The following is a 21,117-nucleotide window of genomic DNA, read 5'->3' as shown; positions in this document are numbered from 1 at the left end:
CTATCCAAATTTTAGGGATTCTTTATTAGAGAGAAAGTTATCAAGGGGAACTAAAGTAATTGGAGAAAGTGTAATGAAAAGTGGAGACGTGAGGTTGATGTTGAAGGATTGGGACAAAATAGATCAAAGAGATGCAAGCAAGGGATGTAAGTTGACCCCTGAACAACCTGGGGTTTAGGGGTGCTGATCCCTTTCTTCCACACACAATGGAAAGTCTGTGTTTAACTTTGACTCTCCAAACATAATTAATAGCGTACTGCTGACCCCTTACATCAACTCCGTGAGGTAAATAGTTTGTCCCCATTTTACAGATCAATAAACAGGTTCAGAGAGATTAAATAAGCTACAGACATCCAACTAGCAAGCGACTAAGCTGGAATATGGATTCAGGACTAGACAAAGCCATTACTCTCTTTTTTAATAATATATTTTTTATTGATTTCAGAGAAGAAGGGAGAGGGATAGAGAGATAGAAACATCAATGATGAAAGAGAATCATCGATCAGCTGCCTCCTTTATGCCTCCTACTGGGGATGGAGCCTGAAACCCAGGCATGTGCCCTGACCAAGAATCAAACTATGACCTTCTGGTTCATAGGTGGACACTCAACCACTGAGCACCACCGGCCAGGCCAAACACCTTACTCTTAAGCATTGTGTTACACTGCTGGATAGAAAACAAAAGTCTAATTCATGTATGGCTCCATGAAGAGACTAAATCAACTAGGACCAGAGGACCCATTACAGATACAGGAAATAAAAACTGAACAGGTGAGAGGAGGCCACCTTTGGAGTATACTTGTATTTTTAACTCATTTTCAAAAATCAAAGACATTTTAACATTTATCCTCACAATTACTCTAAGAAGAAGTTGGACAAGTAGATGGTGGCCCAGAGTCATGCACCTACTAACAGCAAGGCTGTTGCTGCAATAGAAATCTTAAAAGATTAGCAGGTTAGTGATCTCTTGGTTGGACTGTAGTGATAGTCTGCCCAGATGTGGCCAGTGCAGAGAGGAGAGTGAAGCCAATATCATCAGGACGCTTTCCTTCCTTCCACTCACCTTCCCTGACCCATATGCTGGTCCCTGTAAGGACACCTTGGTTGAGAGTTATATTGCCGAAGGGACACCACTGGTCTGACACAGACCTGGCATGCCTGATGCCTGCTCAAAGTGTAGATAAAGTTCACCCTTTCTTCCAAAGTGTTGTTTTTCCACATGAATCTGAAGGCAAAGCCTGTAAAATTAAATACTGAAAACCTTAGATTATAAGGCTATCTGAGCGTATTTTTTAATATTCTAAATATGCTGTTACGAACAAAAAGTACATTCATTTATTTAATCTTGTGAACTCTTAATTTGTATTTTAACTTATGGAAGAATTTTGAACTGTAATACAGCCAGAGTAAGAACCTCAAATTTTTATTTTCTTGAAGCCATTTTGTTTCTAATTTGTGATTCTTAGAAAAGGGAACCAAAAACATTTTTTTGCTAATCTAATTTCCCAGTGATTATTGATTATTTATAATACATTATGGCTGCGTGTTTTGTTTTTTTCCTTCTTCCTTTCTAGCCTAAAATGAAGAAGGAGAGATATTTCCTCTTTGGGAGGCTGTGTGGACTCTCCCTGTACCATTTAAATGTTGCCGATATTCCTTTCCCACTGGCACTGTTTAAGAAACTTCTGGACCAAAAGCCATCATTGGAAGATTTGAAAGAACTCAGTCCCCTTTTGGGAAAGTAAGTAAATGTTTTTCCAGGACTTTATCTAGTAAGTCTTAGTTGTCTCGGCATAAATGATGTTCCACACAGAGAGACAGACACACAAAAGGCCTTCAGTTTCAATAAATGTATGCTCTTTAGATGAATTTGAATTTTAGCATGACTTACAGTCAAGTAAACCTTCAAAAATGGAAAAGGCCAAATGTTTCTCTAATTATTGACCAGTACAATAAACAATGCCTGGTGTCTTCAGTTTATCCAGATGGAAACAGTTGCTTTAGACAGTACACAGTATTCTTAATGCGAATCATACCTACTATATTTATTTTGAATAAATTGTATTCAATCATATCTACTTTATTTAAATAAATCAGCATGTCATCAACTTTATTTTTAAGGGTTGAAAAATGCTTGTTCTAAGTTAAAAGGCAAACTATATCCTGTGAGGAAAATACTGGCAACATATAATAGACAAAGGATTAGTACAGTATCTCTGATGTATATATATGCAGAGGTGGGAAAAAGTAGGTTAAATTACCAGCAATCATTATCTTAAAGATAAATCATAAGTAAGGATACAAAATAATAACAGTAAGACAATAATTAAAAAATAAACTCCATATTTCACGTACTTACAACTGTAAACCTACTTTTGCCAACCCTGGTACTGTATATGTGTCATCACACATATGTATATATATGGTTAATCAAGAAATGAAAATATGCTCAACCTTACTAGTAATTGAGGAAATACAAATGAAATGTCATTTTTTGCTTTATAGATTGACAACTATCAAAAGGTTTTTCATAAAATACAGAGTTGACAGCCAGATTGGGGAAAAGGATTTTCCCCTCATGTACTGTTAGTGGAAGAACAACTGGCTAGATTTATATTGTATGCCCTGTATTGCCAATGTAGAGGAGGGGTTGAGAAACGCCTGGCATTTTTGTCTGGAGAATCCTTTATTGTGGAAGGCTGTCCTGGGTGTTGTAGGATGTTGAGCTGCATATGGGCTTACTTAACTCACTAGATGTCAGTAGCAACCCTCCTCTAATTGCTTTTTTGTTTTGTTTTGTAACCCTCCTCTAATTATGATAACCAAAGATGTCTCCAGATTTTTCCAAATGTCCACTGGGGGTTGGGGGGCAAAATCACCCTGGTTGAGAATCACTGGTCTAGAGGAAGGGACTTTTTATTGTAATTTCTACCAAGACACAGCAGTGTCTGTGTTAGCAGTGGTTCAAGCAATCAAAACTGTAAATAGAAGTTAACTCTAGAAAGAGAGAGTGGGATGGTGCAGGAGGGGAAATTTACATGGCATTTTATACATTTCTGTAGTGCCCCCAGTTATTCCATTGAACATTTATTACTTTTGAAATGTTTTAAGACCAATAAATAAAATTTTAAACCAAAATTTTCATTAGGAATTTGCAAGAAGTTCTAAATTATGAGGCTGATGACATTGGAGAAGCACTTTGCATATATTTTTCTGTGAGTACTGTCAACCCATGGTTATTGGCCAATTCAGTGCCAACAGGAATTCCCAATTTGGTGTGCAATGAAGGAAACTATTCAGTGCAAATCAGCTCAATTGATTTAGCACAGCTGTGAAAACAGCATGGCTTTGAGGCAGCCCTGGAGCCAGGCCCCTCTCTGCTAGACAGCTCTGCTCTGCTCTCCTCTCCTCACTCCTGTGCTCTGCTCTAGTCTGCTCCTTGCAGGTCTGCTTTGGGCTAGGCTACTCTGCTTTGCTCCACTCTGGTCTGCTCCATCTGAGCAGTCTGCTTTTGTCTGTGCTGGTCTGCTGCACTCTGCCCCAGTGAGACATCTTTGGTGTTCAGCTCAGTCTGGGAAACATAGTCCTGTCTTCAGTGGAAGTGGAAAGTGCACTCCCCCAGTCAGAGAGGAGCTGGCTTATATAGACAGAAGTCCCCAACCCTGGTCCCTGATTGATCCATCCTCATGCAAATGAGGACTCCATATACTTACAGATTGCTTGGTCCAAAAGGCATTGCCCTGATTGGTCCATGAAGATGTTGATGGGGATATAGTTGTGCAGCTCCTATTGGATGGAGAAAGCCTCAATCCTATTGGATAAAAGAGGATTTCGGGAACTCCTTTAGAAGGGCTGACTCGGGTGGCAGAAACACAGTGTAAGCAGGTAGTTCAGTGCAAGCTTCTCTCTTATGTGCAGTTTGCACGATAGGTCCCTGTGTAGAAACAGCTGCTAGGCTGTTGTTGTTTTTAATTTAGCCACAAGGAGCCCTTCTTAGTAGGCATCTTCTTTCTCAGGGTTCACAGTACTAGTGAACAACAAATTATGTTTTAGCTTTAGTCTTTTTAAAAAGTAATCCTATCTAATAAAGAGGGAATATGCTAATTGACCCTCAGGCCATCGCAAATATGGTGACGCCCACAGTCAATAAGGAGGGAATATGCTAATTGACTTACAGGCCCTCAAAAATGGAGGCACCCACAGCCACTAGATGGTGGCGCCCAGTCCCCTCAGCCCCGCCAGGGCGCCTACCTCCAGAGTCCCCCCGTCCCCTCAGCCCCCCAGCCACTCAGGGCCGCCCGAGGCTCAGGTAACGAGGGCCGGCTGAGGCTTGCGCTGCCGGCACTTGCAGCAGCAGAAGTGTAATGTGGGCATTGCCTTCCCCTTGATTGCTGGGTCGCCTTGCACCCCTTTGGGCTCCCGGACTGTGAGAGGGGGCAGGCCAGGCTGAGGAAACCCCCTCCAGTGCATGAATTTTTATGCACCGGGCCTCTAGTTTTATTATATCTCAAATTTGGGATGCCTTTTTTGAATGGTACTTTACTTCTGTACTGTAAGACTTTCTCTCTACCTGCTCCTCATTTTTTACCTTATGTCTGTGTACTCACAAATAAAGTGCAAATACAAGTGATTATTCAATCTATGTAAATAACTAAATGGATCAATGTATGCTTAAAAGCAATCTACAACATATACTAGGGTAGGTTTTAAAATGTTTTATGGATTCAAAAGGCTGAACTGCATAAATAATTATTTACCTCCCAGTTATATAAATTTTGTTAGGGAAGAACACAGAGTGTCCCAAAAAATGTATACACACTTTGAATAATTATTCATTCCAATGGGGTAAATCTGAAAAGAAAGAAACATCAATTGAGCTATCAGCTGTTAAAGTGTGTATGCATTTTTTGGATATCCTATAAATTGGCAATAATGGTAATATGGTTGATTATTGAGACTTTCTTTCATGTTTGCTACCTGAATATATTACAGCTACGATGGGACCAACATAATGTTGATTTAATTCCAAATGGGATCTCTATACTTGTGGACCAAACCAACAAGTAAGTTTTGAGACCTAGAATTTATGCTTTGAATACACATAAAATGTTTATGTCACTTTACTTTATAAATGTATTTTAGCTTCTCAGATGATCATTTTAGTTCCTCATCTTTTAGAAAGATAAAACAGTTATAGGGTAAGAGAAGAGGAGAAAGGAGTCAGAATTAAATATTTCCTTTGTAGCACTTTTCACTAGTTATTCATTTAACAATTATTTTGAGCCCCTACTATGTACTAGACCCTATTCTAGGTGCTGGAGATATAGCAGTGAATAAGACAGACATAGTATAGAGCTTAAATTCCAGTAGGAACAAAAGGCAATATAAGAGTAAATTACTATGTAATAGAATGTCAGATAAATCCTCTGAAGGAAATTAAATCCAATTAAGAGACTAGAGTTACAGGTTGGAGGTGTGCTGATGCAGCTGGTACCAGCTTGTGAGAGCTGATTGATTGTTAAATTTTCAAAAATGTTCACAGTTTATTATTAAAGTGTTTGTAGCTTGAAATCAGCCATAGTGGGAATATTTACACCACAGAAATTGGCGAATGCTACCAATGAGCATTTCCTTTTTCTCTTTCCCTTCGGATAACTGATTTTTAAACATTTACCAGCATGCCACGGGTTACCGGGGAGGGCAGAGAGGGATTGATATAGATAGGATAGTCCAGGAAGGATGCTCAAGGGGAGGGAGACTATCATGTTTCTGGTGGAAATACCTCCAATAGCAACCCTGCCATCAGGAAATTCTTCACATAGTGGAGAGGACAGGCTGCATAAATAATTTTCACACAATGACATGTCAGTGTGGAGGGAAAGAGGGACAGAGTACCTACCCTGAGAAAGACATACTCATATTGATGAGTGATAAAAGTTGCTAGCAAAAGGAGAAGTACTGCATGCTATGGCCTAACTACAAGGGAGACAGGAAGGCCAGAGACTCAAATGGAAGTGGGAAGAGGCTGGAGAGTAGGGTAACGGTCAGATCATGGAGGGCTTTTTGATCCTGCTGTGGAGGTTGTGCTCAGCCTTTGAGAAGCCTGTGAAAGTTTTTAAGCAGGAGAATGGAACGTTTTAGTGTTTTTAAAATATGATCCTGTCTGCAGCTGGGAAAACGGAAGTAAAACAAAGTCTTATTCCTTCTGCTATATGCTCCAAGATTCCTTCTTCTAGTTCAGTAGTTGGCAAATTGCGGCTCGCGAGCCACATGCGGCTCTTTGGCTCCTTGAGTGTGGCTCTTCCACAAAATTCCAACTTCTGCGCATGGGCCACGAAGTTTCAATCGCACTGTACATGTACGCCCGCACGTGGTGTTTTGTGGAAGAGCCACACTCAAGGGGCCAAAGAGCAGCATGTGGCTCGCGAGCAGCAGTTTGCTGACCATTGTGCTAGCTGATCAGATGTTTTTATATCTTAGAGTAGTACTGGGTTGTGTGCTCAGCAGAAGGAATTTACTTTTCTTTCTTTCTTTTTTTTTTTTTTTTAATATATTTTATTGATTTTTTACAGAGAGGAAGAGAGAGGGATAGAGAGTTAGAAACATCAATGAGAGAGAAACATCGACCAGCTGCCTCCTGCACATCCCCCACCGGGGGTGTGCCCGCAACCAACGTACATGCCCTTGACTGGAATCGAACCTGGGACCCTTCAGTCCGCAGCCCGACGCTCTATCCACTGAGCCAAACCGGTTTCGGCTTACTTTTCTTTCTTAATAGAAATGGTAAAAAGGGCAAAATCATTTTAGGCACTGATAAAGTATGTTATTGGACTTTTTGTTGTTGTTGTTTCCTTCAAGGACCGACTATGCTTCTCAGTGTGTTGATTACATTTTCAACACTTCTATAAAGACAGTTTATGAGGAATTTCAGAAAGGATTTTATGAAGTCTGTGACAAAGAGATACTTAGACTTTTCCATCCTGAAGAACTGAGGACAGCAATAATTGGAAATACTGATTATGACTGGAAACAATTTGAAAAGGTAGGTAATAACTAAGGCCCCCAATTCTTCTGATCTACATTTATATGTTCCCCCCTAAAACCCATTTCCTCCCTCTTTTTCTCAAGAATTCAGTATATGAGCCAGAATACCATGAATCACATCCTACTATACAGATGTTTTGGAAAGCTTTCCACAGTTTAACTTTGGATGAAAAGAGACAATTCCTCTGTAAGTATTACAGTAATAGAAGGATCTATAAATATATATCTTTTAAAAAGATAAATATCTTATTTGTGGTGGATCAAGAGTGTTAACAGCAACACGGGGGTTATAACCCAAGTTCTCTTCTGGACCAATGGTTTTTCTCTTACATAAGCCTGTTCCCCATTTTAAAAATTATAATAAAGATATCACTATTTTACTACCTTTTCTACACTGACTCTAGTCCCACCTCCAATTTTATTTTATTTTTTTTTTTATTTTTTTTTATTTTCCTCTTAAAGTATTACAAAGGGTATTACATAAGTATCCTTTTCCCCCCCCCCCCCGCCCTTGACAAACCACTACCCTCCCTTACCCCCCAGTGTCTTATGTCCATTAGTTATGCTTATATGCATGCATACAAGTCCTTCGGTTGATCTCTTACTCCCCTCCCTCCTGCCCCCCAACTCTCTCTGGCCTTCCCACTAGAGTTTGACAATCAGTTTGAGGCAGCTCTGCCTCTGTATCTATTATTGTTCAAAAGTTTGTAATGGTCTTTATTATCCATGAATGAGTGAGATCATGTGGTATTTTTCCCCACCTCCAATTTTAGTTTGCATCCACTTTCCTCATTCTAGTTGGCTCCTTATCAAGCCTTTTTAATCTTACCTTCAGTTAATAATTATGTCCTATGGAATTAGGACAATGTAAACTGCCTCTAATATTATTTTAGAAATAATAATAGTAGCGATGACCACTGATGATAATAACAGCATTGATTGTGTGCTTACTTTAAGCCAGCCATTGTACTGATCACGTTGTATTTATTAACACCCTTTGTCCCAATAGCAACCTTATGAGGTAGGTACTTATTTTCTCCATCTGAGGAAAAAGAGGGTTGGAGCATTTAGTAGCTTCCTATGTTCAGATACCTGGTTAGTGTCAGAACCAGAATTTGAACACAGCAGGCTGATCCAAAGCCCAGGCTATTGACCACTAAGCTCTGTGTCCTTGGGCTATACAAACTTTTCCGAGTGGGAACCCTAAGGTTTCCCTACAACACACAATGACATTCTCTCACCTCCTTATCCCATTTTTCAGCTCCTCTTTCTTCTTGCTCTTTTTGTTGCTACTGAGGATGCTGAAGGACAATTACAACTTCTCCACAAACCCAGCCTACTTTTCCATAAACCCAAACTACCTTTCCAGTATGCTTCCTTAATGGGAAACATGTACTTCAGCCCAGTGGTTCCATTATCTGTACATTCATGTCCGTACATTCAGTGAGCTCATGTATATCTTCCTATTTCAGGCATTTTTCCTTAGGATTCCTCCCCACCCCACTCAACTAGCCAGATGTGACCTCAGTGAAGTCTCCCTAGTTACCCCAGCCTGGCCCTTCTCTCCCTGCCCTCAGTCTTAGGGCTTTCATCAGGCTCTTCACCTCATACTTCTTGGTTGTGCTAAAATAAGCCTCCCTGTACCTTGCTATTATCTTTTCATGTGCTGTTGGCCCTTGAACAACCTGGGGGTTAGGGGCACTGATCCCAGGCCACACACACAATGGAAAGTCTCTGTATAACTTTTGACTCCCTCCAAACTTAACTACTAATGGCCTACTGTTGACCAGAAGCCTTACTGATAACATAAACAATCGACTAACACATATTTTCTATGTTTTATATGTAGATATACATATATATATTATACTGTATTCTTACAATAAAGTAAGCTAGAGACAAGAAAATGTTATTAAGAAAATCATCAGGCCCTGGCCAGATTGGCTCAGTGGCTAGAGCGTCAGCCTGTGGACTGAAGGGTCCCAGGTTCGATTCCGGTCAAGGGCATGTACCTTGGTTGTGGGCACATCCCCATTAGGGAGTGTGCAGGAGGCAGCTGATCGATGTTTCTCTCATGGATGTTTCTAACTTTCTATCCCTCTCCCTTCCTCTCTGTAAAAAATCAATAAAATATATTTTAAAAATTAAATAAATAAATAAAATAAAAGTTAAAAAAAAAATCAGGAAAATCCATTTACAGTATTTTTTGAAAAACATCTTCATGTAAGTAGACCCACATAGTTCCAACCCATGCTGTTCAAGGGTCAATTATATGTAATTTCCCCCCAACTAAACCATGAACTTACTGAGGACAAAGACCAAATGTCATGACTTTTCTATGCTCCACATAGTCCCAGGTAGTTCCCTCCACACAAGAGTATTTAATAAAGATTTACTGAATTAAGTGATTAATTTCTTCCTTTTCATTTTAAATTTTGTTCTTTCTAAGGAATATCTTTTATAAAATATATTTTTATTGATTTCAGAGAGGAAGGGAGAGATAGAAACATCAATGATGAGAGAGAATTATCGATCGGCTGCCTCCTACACTCCCCACACTGGGGATCAAATCTGCAACCCAGGCATGTGTCTAAACAGGAATCGAACCATGACATCCTGGTTTGTAGGTCGATGCTCAACCACTGAGCCACGCGGGCCAGCACTAAGGTATATCTTAACCAAAGACTCCTTTCCAGTTTTTCTTACAGGAAATGATAGGCAGACTGCAAGAGGATTACAAGAAATGAGAATCACATTTCGCTGTCCTGAAACACTGAGTGAAAGAGATTACCCAAGACCACTCGTATGTCATAGAATTCTGGACCTCCCTAGATATTCTACAATGGAAAGACTGGAGGAAGCACTTCAAGTAGCCATCAGAAGCAACTGTGGATTTGTCTCGCCCACAGTCACACAGAGATAATGACCTCAGGGAGTCTCAGCGAGGCCTCAGGTTCCCAGGTTCTCTCACTCTTCGATTCAGATATTCTTCTTTAGTTCTAACTAGTACAAAGGGTTGATGATTTTAGTTAGAATTAATAAATACATGTTGAGATTAGCAAAAAGTGATGAATCAAGATAATATTTTTAATGAATGAACATTTCCTGATCTTTAAACTTGTTATCTAATATTTGCCTTTTAGTGACTTATTTCCTGAACAATAATTACCATTTAAAAATAAGGTGAATATGGGGCTCCAGTGGCGCAATCGGTTAGCGCGCGGTACTTATAAAAATAAGGTGAATAGTAAAAGCTAAGAGCTGTTTTTTAAAATATTGTGCATCTAATAATCACTGCCTGCAAATATGAAAGTTTGAAAAAATAAAAATATAAACTAATTTAACTTCATTTTGACACAGGTAGATGTGTATTTTATACTAGAGGCCCAGTGCATGAAATTGTGTGTGGGTAGGGTCCCTAGGCCTAGCCTGCCATCAGGGCCATCTTCCACCTGCTGATCAGTCCCCAGTCCCGCCCCATTGCCACCCACCCTGGTTACCTGTGGTTCCCCATTCGCCATCCTGCGATCAGAGCCTGCGGGCCCGGGGGCTGGGGGGTGGAGACGGCAGGGACTGAGAGCTGGTCAATGCACCTCATAGCGACTGGTCAAGCAGTCATTCTGGTCGTTAAGCTGTTATGGTTGCTGGGGTTTTTTTATATAGGATTATTAAATGTCTCCATAGTTTTTATTTTAGTCAACTGCTGAATAATTTATTTGAAAAATCGAAATGTTAAGGGATTCATTCATTCATTCATTCATTCAAGAATTACTTATGTTCAATACCATGTTCCAAGAATCATTCCAAATGGACAAGAGAACGGAGAACCTATTCAAACAAATAGTTGATGAGAGTTTCCCAAACCTATCTATGAAAAGAGCCAAATCCTCAAAGCCAAGAAGCAAACAGAACACTTAGTTACCTCAATCCAAAGAGGCCTTCTCCAAGGAACATATTAAAACTTAATACACATATTATCAAAAATTAATGACAAAGAATTCTCAAGGCAGCCAAGGAAAAGAAAGGAACTCATAATGGAAAGCCTATTAGGTTATCATCAGACTTCTCAGCAGGAACTCCACAAGCCAGAAAAGAGTGGAACCAAATATTCGAATGATGAAAAAGAAATTACCAGCCAAGAATAATATATTCTGCCCTACCTGGTGTGGCTCAGCTGGTTGGGCATCATGCCATGCACCAAATGGTTGCTGGTTTGATTCCCAGTCAAGGGCACATGCTGGGTTGAAGGCTCAATTCCTGGTAGAGGGCATATAGGAGGCTGCTGATTGATGTTGGGCTCTCACATCAATGTTTCTCTCTTTCCCCCTCTCCCTTCTTCTCTAAAATTAATTTAAAAAAATATATTTTTAAAAAGACTAATATGCCAAAAGCAGTTTGGCTCAGTGGATGGAGCGTCGGCCTGCGGACTGAAAGGTCCCAGGTTCGATTCCGGTCAAGGGCATGTACCTGGGTTTCGGGCACATCCCCAGTAGGAGATGTGCAGGAGGCAGCTGATCGGTGTTTCTAACTCTCTATCTCTCTCCCTTCCTCTCTGTAAAAAATCAATAAAATATATATTTTAAAAAAAAGACTAATATAACTAAAGACATTTCCAGACATACAGAAATTGAGAAAATTTATCACCAGAAGACCTCCAATGCAGGAAATACTCAAGGGTGTTATGCTACCTGAAACAAAGAACAAAAGGTTATAATACTATGAATAAAATCACAAAAAATCTTACAGAATAAACAGGGATAATTTGTGACAACAAAAACAAAAGGGGTGGGGGTAAGGAATGAATTCGCAAAGAAGGATAGAGGTCAGATGTATTCAAAAGAAAAATAATGAAACTTTCTTTTTCATAAACCTAATGGTAACACACACACACACACACACACACACACACACACACACACACACACAACATCCAAATTGAGACAAATAGCTTAAGCAAAAGAGAAAACAGAGGGAAGAATTATGGAATACCACCAAACTAAAACAACAGACAGAAACATAAAGGAAAAGAACTGATGGAGGCACAGAGCTACCAGGAAGCAAAAGACTGAATGGCTAAAGGAAATCCTCATACATCAGTAATTACCCTAATATAAATGGAGTGAATTCACGAAAAAAGCACAGAGTAGCAGATTGGATCAAAAACAAAACGTAACCATATGCTGCCTTCAGGAGACACCTCTAAGCTGCAAACACAAAGTTAGACTCTAAGTGAAAGGGTGGAAAATGATTTCTCCAAGAAAATAACATCCACAGAAAACTAGGTATACTATAATTATATCTGACAAAACAGATTTCAAGATAACAGGTAATAAGAGACAAAGATGGGCATTTTATAACAATAAAGGGGACACTAGGTCAAGAACACATAGCACTTCTTTTTTTTTTTTAATATATTTTATTGATTTTTTACAGAGAGGAAGGGAGAGAGATAGAGAGTTAGAAACATCGATGAGAGAGAAACATTGACCAGCTGCCTCCTGCACATCTCCCACTGGGGATATGCCCGCAACCAAGGTACATGCCCTTTTGACCGGAATCGAACCCGGGACCCTTCAGTCCACAGGCCGACGCTCTATCCACCGAGCCAAACCGGTTTCGGCCACATAGCACTTCTTAATATATATGCACCCAATCAGGGAGCAAAAATATATAAAGCAACTACTAACAAAACTAAAGGAGAAACATTAAAAAAAAAAAAAATAGAGCCACAGCTGGAGACCTTAGTACTCTACTGACAGCTCTAGATAGATCATCCAAACAGAAAATCAAAGAAATATCATCCTTAAGTGACACATTAGACCAAATGGACATAATTGACATTTACAGAGCCTTTTGTCCCGGAACATCAGATTATAGATTTTCCTCCAGTGCACATGCAACATTCCAAGGATAAGCCATATGTTGTGTCACGATAGTAGCCTCAACAAACTCAAGATTGAAATTATAGCAAGCATATTCTCTGACCATAATGCATGGAATTAGAAATCAACAGCAAAAAGGAAGTAAACAAACCCACAAATACGAGGAGAATAAACAAGATACCACCAGGGCATGTGTGCGCTGCGAGGCCGGCAGGGAGGCGAGGGGGCAGGGCGGGGGCCTGTGTGGCCTCTCTGCCTCTTTGCGCTGCTGGGACACCACACAGGCCACGTGCATCATGAGGATTTGGACTTCGGAGCACGTCTTTGACCATCCATGGGCAACTGTTACAATAGCCGCAATGCAGAAATATCCAACCCTATGAACCCAAGCGTGGTTGGAGTCAATGTATTGGACAGACATGTAGATCCTTCTGGAAAGTTGCACAGCCATAGACTGCTCAGCACAGAGTGGGGCCTGCCTTCCATTGTGAGATCTCTGATTGGTGGGACAAGAACCAAAACATATGTGCAAGAACATTCTGTAGTTGACCCTGTAGAGAAAACAACGGAACTTAAATCCACTAAAATTTCATTTACAAATATGGTTTCAGTAGATGAGAGACTTATATATATACCACATCCACAGGGCCCAGAAAGAACTGTTTTGACCCAAGAGGCCATCATCACTGTGAAAGGAGTGAGCCTCAGTAGTTACCTGGAAGGGCTGATGGCGAGCATGGCATCCTCAAATGCTCGTAAAGGCCGGGAAGCAGTGGAATGGGTGATACATAAATTAAACGCTGAGTTCGAAGAATTGACGCCTTCAACAAGAGGAAGCATAAGGACGCCAATGGCGGCAGCAGCATTTGTAGAGAAATGATGAAAGTTGGTATACAACAAGCAGTCCTCCATATCTCTACTGGCTGACATTATATTTATTGTTATTTAAAAAATACATTAAAAAACTATATTTTAGGTAGAATTTTTTTTTAATAAGCCGAAGAAAGGGTATGTAACTTGATCAAAACAAGGAGGTATGGTGTTTCTAAATAACAGGGAGCATCTGAAATTATTAGTGTTGTTTGAAATGACTCTGGTTTTGAAGATTCCATAGTTATGTGAGAATTTAACAATTTTTGAAAGGTACGTGGAAGTTGGTGTTAGCATATTAAGTCTCCCTCAGGTTGAATTTTAAAGCTTTTCATGCATTGGAACTCTACCTGGCTTTGGACCAACCCCAGGACAAAGCAGAGCCACCTCCAAATAGACACAATTGCTCTGCTGTGGAAAACTTCAATAGGGAACTCACTTTCAAAGGAGAAATTGTATAGTTTTAAAAGATATAAATTTATATAAAATAACTTGCTCTGCTTGCTATAAGCCACCATTAAAAACCACAGTGTTTTAATTTGGTACGTAAATGAAATTTTTTGGAGTTAAAATTATCACTCAAGTAATATATAACTTCATCTTTACTCTATGAAAGAGTACTGTATTGATTTGCCAAAGTTTTGTAACTTAGTGAAGATATTACCTTCCATGGATTTGTACTTTATGACCTATATGCTGTATTGTGGGCCGGTTATGTTAACTGAAAAAATAAAGTCATTACCGAAATTTTTCAGCACTCTAAACTTAAACAGAAGAGCAGCTGTTCACATCTTTTAACATTTCACATTTGTCTAACTTGTAAATTGCCATGTGTCAGAATCATGGTTCTGAAGCAGGAATTTTAGGGGAACACAGGCAAGCTTAGGGATTTTTTTAGAATTGGGGTCCATGGAAAAACACAGGGCTACAGACAGGGAGAAGGTACACAAGGAAGCCAGGTGCAGTTACATCTCCGTAAGACAAGGGAGCAGCAACAGGTATATTTCCATAAGACAAGGGACCTGGAGGTAGCCAAGAAAGGTCTCTATTTACAAAACAAATGTAAAAGAAAGCCCAGAGGAATGGAAGGACTATGAGGGAGGAGGGCCTCAGGAATCACTATAGCAGTGATGGCGAACCTATGACACGCGTGTCAGAGGTGACAGGCGAACTCATTTTTTTGGTTGCTTTTTCTTTGTTAAATGGCATTTAAATATATAAAATAAATATCAAAAATATAAGTCTTTGTTTTACTATGGTTGCAAATATCAAAAAATTTCTATATGTGACACGGCACCAGAATTAAGTTAGGGTTTTTCAAAATGCTGACACGCTGAGCTTAAAAGGTTCGCCATCACTGCACTATAGTAACCAATGTGCAGGGGAATATTGACCAGTCAGAGGGGAATCAGGACACAAGAACTGCAGCCTTTATAAACCATGGAAACAGGAACTCAGTGGGACTCTTCCCCCTCCCTACTTGGGAGTCCATTCTGTGGGACTCTTTCCCTCTCCCCACGTGGGAGTCTGTTCTTGTTCTTCAACAAATCTCCACCTATGCTATACCACATTTTGTCCGTGGATTCATTCTTCGATTCCGGCGGAAAAAGGATCCGGGTTCCAGTCCAAAAATTCCGTATCAGTTCTGTAATTGCTAAAACATGATCTGCCAGGTTGTTTGAATATAATTACTTTTTGAAGTAATTGTGACCACATAACATCTTTTTTACATGAGGAGCTGTACATCATTTGAAATTGCCCAAATGATGTCTTGATCTGGGATACAAATCCCAGGTACCTAATGTTTTTAATAATATGGTGCCTGAGGGGTGAGGGTAGGAAGTGGAGAAAGGCATTGGCCTAAAATAACCACTACATGCATTGCTTTGTGACTTTTATGGGGAATCCTCATTTGGGGAGCCAAAGGGCCATTGCACTCAGAAAAACAATCCAGTAAATGTATTTTGTTTCATATTTTGTAGCAGTTATTTACCAACCATTAAAAAAATCTTTGATACTTGCACACACACAAAAAAAGAAACTACTAAAAAATTGACTGAGTCAAAGAAGAAATAAAAGGTGAGTTCAAAATGATATATAGAGACAAACAAGAATATGACATATCAAAACTACTGAGATGCAGCAAAAGTAATAATAAGAAGGAAGTTTATATCATTACAGGCCAATCTCAATAATGAGAGAAATCCCAAGTAAACAACCTAACATTATATCTTAACTAGAAAAAGAAAAAGTAACTCAAAATCAGCAGAAGAAATGAAATAATAAAAATTAAAGCAGAATTAAATAAAATAGAAAACAAAAAGACTATACAAAAAATTAATGCAACAAAGAGCTGGCCCTAGCCAGTTTGGCTCAGTGGATAGAGCATTGGCCTTTGGACCAAAGGGTCCTGGATTCGAATCCAGTTAAGGGCATGTACCTTGATGCAGGCTCCTCCCTGACCGAGGCCCTGGCAAGGGCTCATGCAGGAGACAACCAATCAATGTGTTTCTCTAACATGGATGTTTCTCTCTGCCTTTTCCTCTCTCTTCCATTCTCTCTAAAAATCAATGGAAAAATATCCTCAGGTGAGGATTAACAAAAACAACAACAAAGAGCTGGTTCTTTGAAAAGATTATTAAAACTAACAAACCCCTGGTACTACTCACTAAGGAAAAAAGAGGAAAGACTCATATAAACTAAATCAGAAATGAAAGAGAAGTTGCCATAGACATCCAGATATACAAAGGATCATACTGAAAGAAGTTTTCAGGGGTAAAAAAAAAAAAGGCAGGTGTAGGGAATTTTAGGAATTAGGGGGTCCACAGGGAAGAACTGCAGGGCTTCAAAGCTGGGAGCCGCCAGAAGGCATACATTCACAGAGTAACCAAAAGCTACACATTTACAGAATAAAGGGAGAGGAAGCCACTCATTCAGAGAAGGAAGAGGAAGGCCAAAGGGAGTAGAAAAACAAAAGGGAGAAGAAGAGGGGAACCCCACAGGGGGTTTGAGCTCTGAAGCTGCTACAGTGACCAATCAGAGGGGATATCAGGACACAAAGAACTGCAGCCTTTATAAACCTTAGAAGATTGGGACTTAGTGGGTCTCTCCACCCATGTGGGAGTCTGTGCTTGTTTCCCAATAAATTTCCACCTTTTCCTATATCACCTTCTGTCTGTGGCTTCATTCTTCGAATCCACTTGGACAAGAACCCAAGAAATCACCTTTGCATCCTGCCCAGAGGAACACCATGCATTCCAATTTAATTTCCGCGTTTCAATACTAGAATACTATGAAAGACTATATGCCACAAAATTCAACAACCTAGAAGAAATGGATAGGTTCCTAGAAATATATAACCTTCCTAGACTGAATCATGCAGATTTGGAAAATCTAACACACCTATCAACAGTGAGGAAATTGAAACAACCATCAAAAATCTCCCAAATAGTAAAAATCCAAGACGAGATGGCTTCACTAGTAAATTCTACCAAACATTCAAAGCTTCATATCTATCCTTCTGGAACTCTTCCCAAAAACTGAAGATCAGGCAAAACTTCCTAACACTTTTTATGAGGTCATCACAACCCTGATACCAAAACCTGGCAAGGGTAACTATGATAAAAGATAGCTATAGACCAACATCTCTGATGAATGCAAATGCAAAAATCCTAAATGAAATACTAGCAAATCGAATACAACAATACATTTTAAAAAATAATACATCACGCCCGCCAGTGTGTCTCAGTGGTTGAGCGTTGACCCAGGAATCAAGAGGTCACTGGTTTTGTTTCCCAGTCAGGGTACATCCCTGGTTTGGGAACTCAATCCCCCTGTAGGGGGCAGCCAGGAGGCAGCCAATCGATGAAGTTTCTTTCTCATCAATGTTTCCATCTCTCTATCCCTTCCTCTCTCTCTCTAAAAATCAATTTTAAAAATATTTCTTCTAATTAATTTCCTTTCAATGTGCACGAATTCATAAACCAGGCCTCTAATATACAAATAATTTTCAGCAAAGGAGCCAAAGAGAAAAGAAAGCCTCTTCACTAATTGGTGCTCGGAAAATTTCAAAACCACATGCAAAAGAATGAAGCTAGAAGACAGTGTGTCCCCATATACAACAATTAATTCAAAATGGATCAAAGATCTAAATATAAGACCTGAAACATTAAATTACATAGAAGAAAACATAGGTACTAAACTTATGGGCCGTGGTCATAGAGAACATTTTGAGTTTGACCCCATAGGCAAGGGAAGTGAAGGCAAAAAATAAGTAAATGGGACTATATCAAACTAAAAAGCTTCCGCATAGCAAAAGAAACTGACAGCAAAACAAAAATACAACCACTCTAATGGGAGATGATATTTGTCAACAACAGCTCTGAGGAGGAGTTAAATATCCAAAATATATAAAGAACTCATACAACTCCACACCAAACAAACTAGCAATCCAATCAAAAAGTGGGCAGAGGACCTGAACAGACACCTCTTCCAAGAAGACATACAACTTCACTAGCTATTACGGAAATGCAAATCACAATTACAATGGGGTCTCACCTTACACCCGTTAGAATGGCTATTATAAAAAAGACAAGAAAACAAGTGCTGGAGAGGTTGTGCAGAGAAAGGAACCCTCATTCACTGCTAGTGGGAATGTAAACTAGTACAACCACTATGAAACACAGTATGGTGGTTCCTCAAAAAATTAAGAACAGAGTTACCATGAGGCCCAGCAATCCTTCTTCTGGATAGCTACCAAAAAAACTTGAGGACAATTATTTTTCAAAGATATATGCACCCCTATGTTCACTGCAGCATTATTCAAGATGGCCAAGACATGACCATCAAAGTATTTTTTAAAGCTTTTTTAAAAAATGTTTTTTATTGACAGAGAGAGAGGAAGGGAGAGGAATAGAGAAAAAGAAACATGCCGAAACCGGTTTGGCTCAGTGGATAGAGCGTCGGCCTGTGGACTGAGGGGTCCCGGGTTCGATTCCGGTCAAGGGCATGTACCTGGGTTGCGGGCACATCCCCAGTGGGAGATGTGCAGGAGGCAGCTGATCGATGTTTCTCTCTCATCGATGTTTCTAACTCTCTATCTCTCTCCCTTCCTCTCTGTAAAAAATCAATAAAAATATATATTTAAAAAAAAAAAAAAGAAAGAAAAAGAAACATAGATGAGAGAGAAACAGCATCACCTCCTGCACACCCCTCACTGAGGATGGAACCTGAAACTCAGGCATGTGCCCTGACAGAGAATCGAATCGGTGACCTCTTATTTCATGGGTCAACACTCAATCACTGAGCCACTGGCCATGCCAAAGTGTTTTTTGATAGAAGATTGGATAAATATGTGGTACATATATACTATGGAATACTACTCAGTCATAAGAAGAGATGAAATGCTGCCATTTGTGACAACATGGATGGCCCTTGAGGCTATTATGTTAAGTGAAATAAGTCAGAAAAAAGCCAATAACCATATGATTTCACTCATATGTGGTATATAAAACTGAAACTTATAGACACAGACAACAGTATGGTGGTTACCAGAGGGAAGGGAGTGGGGCAGTGTGTAAAGGGTAAAGGGGGTCAAATATATGGTGACAAAGATGAACTAATTTTGGGTAGTGGAAACATGCAATATCCAGATCATGTATCATGGAAATGTGTAGCTAAAATCCATATGATCCTATTAACCAATGTCACCCCAATAAATTTATTTTAAAAATTAGAATATATGCAGATATTATCATTTTGGTTAAATGCTGAGCCCAACCAGGAGCTCTCATCTAATTATAGTTGGGGAAATGCGAAGAACCTGAAATATGTCTCAGTATCACAGCTATAGAATGAATTAAAGAACAGATATAAGTATGGTTGGAAATGGCCAATGAATTATCCCAAACCATACACAGAGCCTTGCATTGGTGGTAGTTTGGGAAAGAAAAGCTTATGGGGAAAGAAAAAAAAAAGAAAAGAAAAGGCATACTGATTGGAAAATAAGGAGTAAAACGATCTTATTTAGAGACTATCTGGTTATCTATGTGCAAGATTCTAAGGGATTTATAAAACAACTAGAACTACTAAGTAAAAATAAAAAGATATTAGTATTCAAGGTCAAAATATAAAAATTAATATTATATCTATATACACTCATACATTGAAATTTTAAAAAGTATCATTTGTAATATCAACAAAAAATAAATACCTAAGGATAAATTTTTTAACAAAATATGTTCGACTATATCCTGAAAACTAGAAAATACAGCTGAATGAAATTAATGATGCTTTAAATTAATGGAGAAATATGCACATGGACAGAAGAATCAATATTATCAGTATATCAATCCTTCCTAAATTGATCTCAGTTAGTGTAATCTCAAAATTCCTGCAGTCTTTTTTGTAGAGATTGATAAACTTATCCTAAAATATATACAAAAATGCAAAGGACCTAGGATAGTCAAATGACAGTGAAGAAGGACAATAGTGAAGCACTTGGATGAATTTGAGACTTACTCAGAATCTACAGGAATCAAGGCAGTACAGTACTGGAGTAAAAATAGATCAATAGAACACAATAAAAAGTTCGTAAATAAATCTAAACATATATGTATGAACAGAATTCTGACAAAAAATACTAAGGCAATTCAATGAGGAAAGGCAAGCTGGAACAATTGGAAATCCATAAGGAGAAAAAATACTAAACCTCTACCTTACCTCACACCATAAAGAATAATTAATTTGAAATGACAAAGACCTAAAACTATAAAACTTCTAGAAGATAATATTTAAGAAAATCTTTGTAACCTTGGGTTAAGCAAAGATTTAGGTAGGACAAAAAAAAGGCATGAACTACGTAAAAGGGAAAAAAACACACACATTGCATCCAAATTAAAAACTTCAGCTCTTTAACACACTGTTAATAAAATTGAAAGGCAAGCCACAGGCTGGCAGAAAACATTTCCAAACATCAAATAAAAGACTTGATATATATATAACATAACGTATATCAAAAGCTTTTAGTTAATAAGCAATTGAATTAATAACTGGACAAAATATGTGAATAGACACTTCACCAAAGAAGAGACTAGCACTAATAAACATACGAAAAGATGCTCAATATCGTTAATCACTAGGGAAGTGTAAATTAAAGGTTCAGTAAGATACACTATAGACCATTTTTAAAATTTAAAAAGACTGACACTGCCAAATGTTGGTGAAGATACAGAACGACTGGTACTCCCATAAATTGCGGGAGGGAATGCAAAATGGTATAGCACTTGGAAAAGCTTTGGCAGTTTTTTATAATGATATCTATG

The 21,117-nt window shown here is 38.9% G+C and overlaps 1 protein-coding gene and 1 pseudogene across 1 annotated transcript in view; both read left to right on the top strand.

The window, feature by feature from the left end:
- The window catches only part of LOC138992378 (E3 ISG15--protein ligase HERC5-like), a 61,053-nt gene extending 50,518 nt beyond the window's left edge, over nucleotides 1–10,535 (top strand). Inside the window, 6 exon segments of the mRNA XM_070391145.1 lie at nucleotides 1,574–1,740; nucleotides 3,148–3,214; nucleotides 4,992–5,062; nucleotides 6,858–7,041; nucleotides 7,128–7,230; nucleotides 9,740–10,535. Coding sequence (XP_070247246.1) covers nucleotides 1,574–1,740; nucleotides 3,148–3,214; nucleotides 4,992–5,062; nucleotides 6,858–7,041; nucleotides 7,128–7,230; nucleotides 9,740–9,966 — 819 coding nt within the window. The 3' untranslated portion in view covers nucleotides 9,967–10,535.
- Nucleotides 10,536–13,221: 2,686 nt separating this feature from the next.
- On the top strand, nucleotides 13,222–14,328 carry LOC139006651 (PRELI domain containing protein 3B pseudogene; annotated as a pseudogene).
- The last annotated feature ends 6,789 nt before the right edge of the window (nucleotides 14,329–21,117 follow it).

Source organism: Myotis yumanensis, unplaced genomic scaffold (assembly GCF_028538775.1).
Source record: "Myotis yumanensis isolate MYYU_CA2020_CCGP unplaced genomic scaffold, mMyoYum1.0.hap1 SCAF_1, whole genome shotgun sequence".
Lineage (NCBI taxonomy): Eukaryota > Metazoa > Chordata > Mammalia > Chiroptera > Vespertilionidae > Myotis > Myotis yumanensis.
This window is presented reverse-complemented; position numbering and strand designations above follow the sequence as displayed.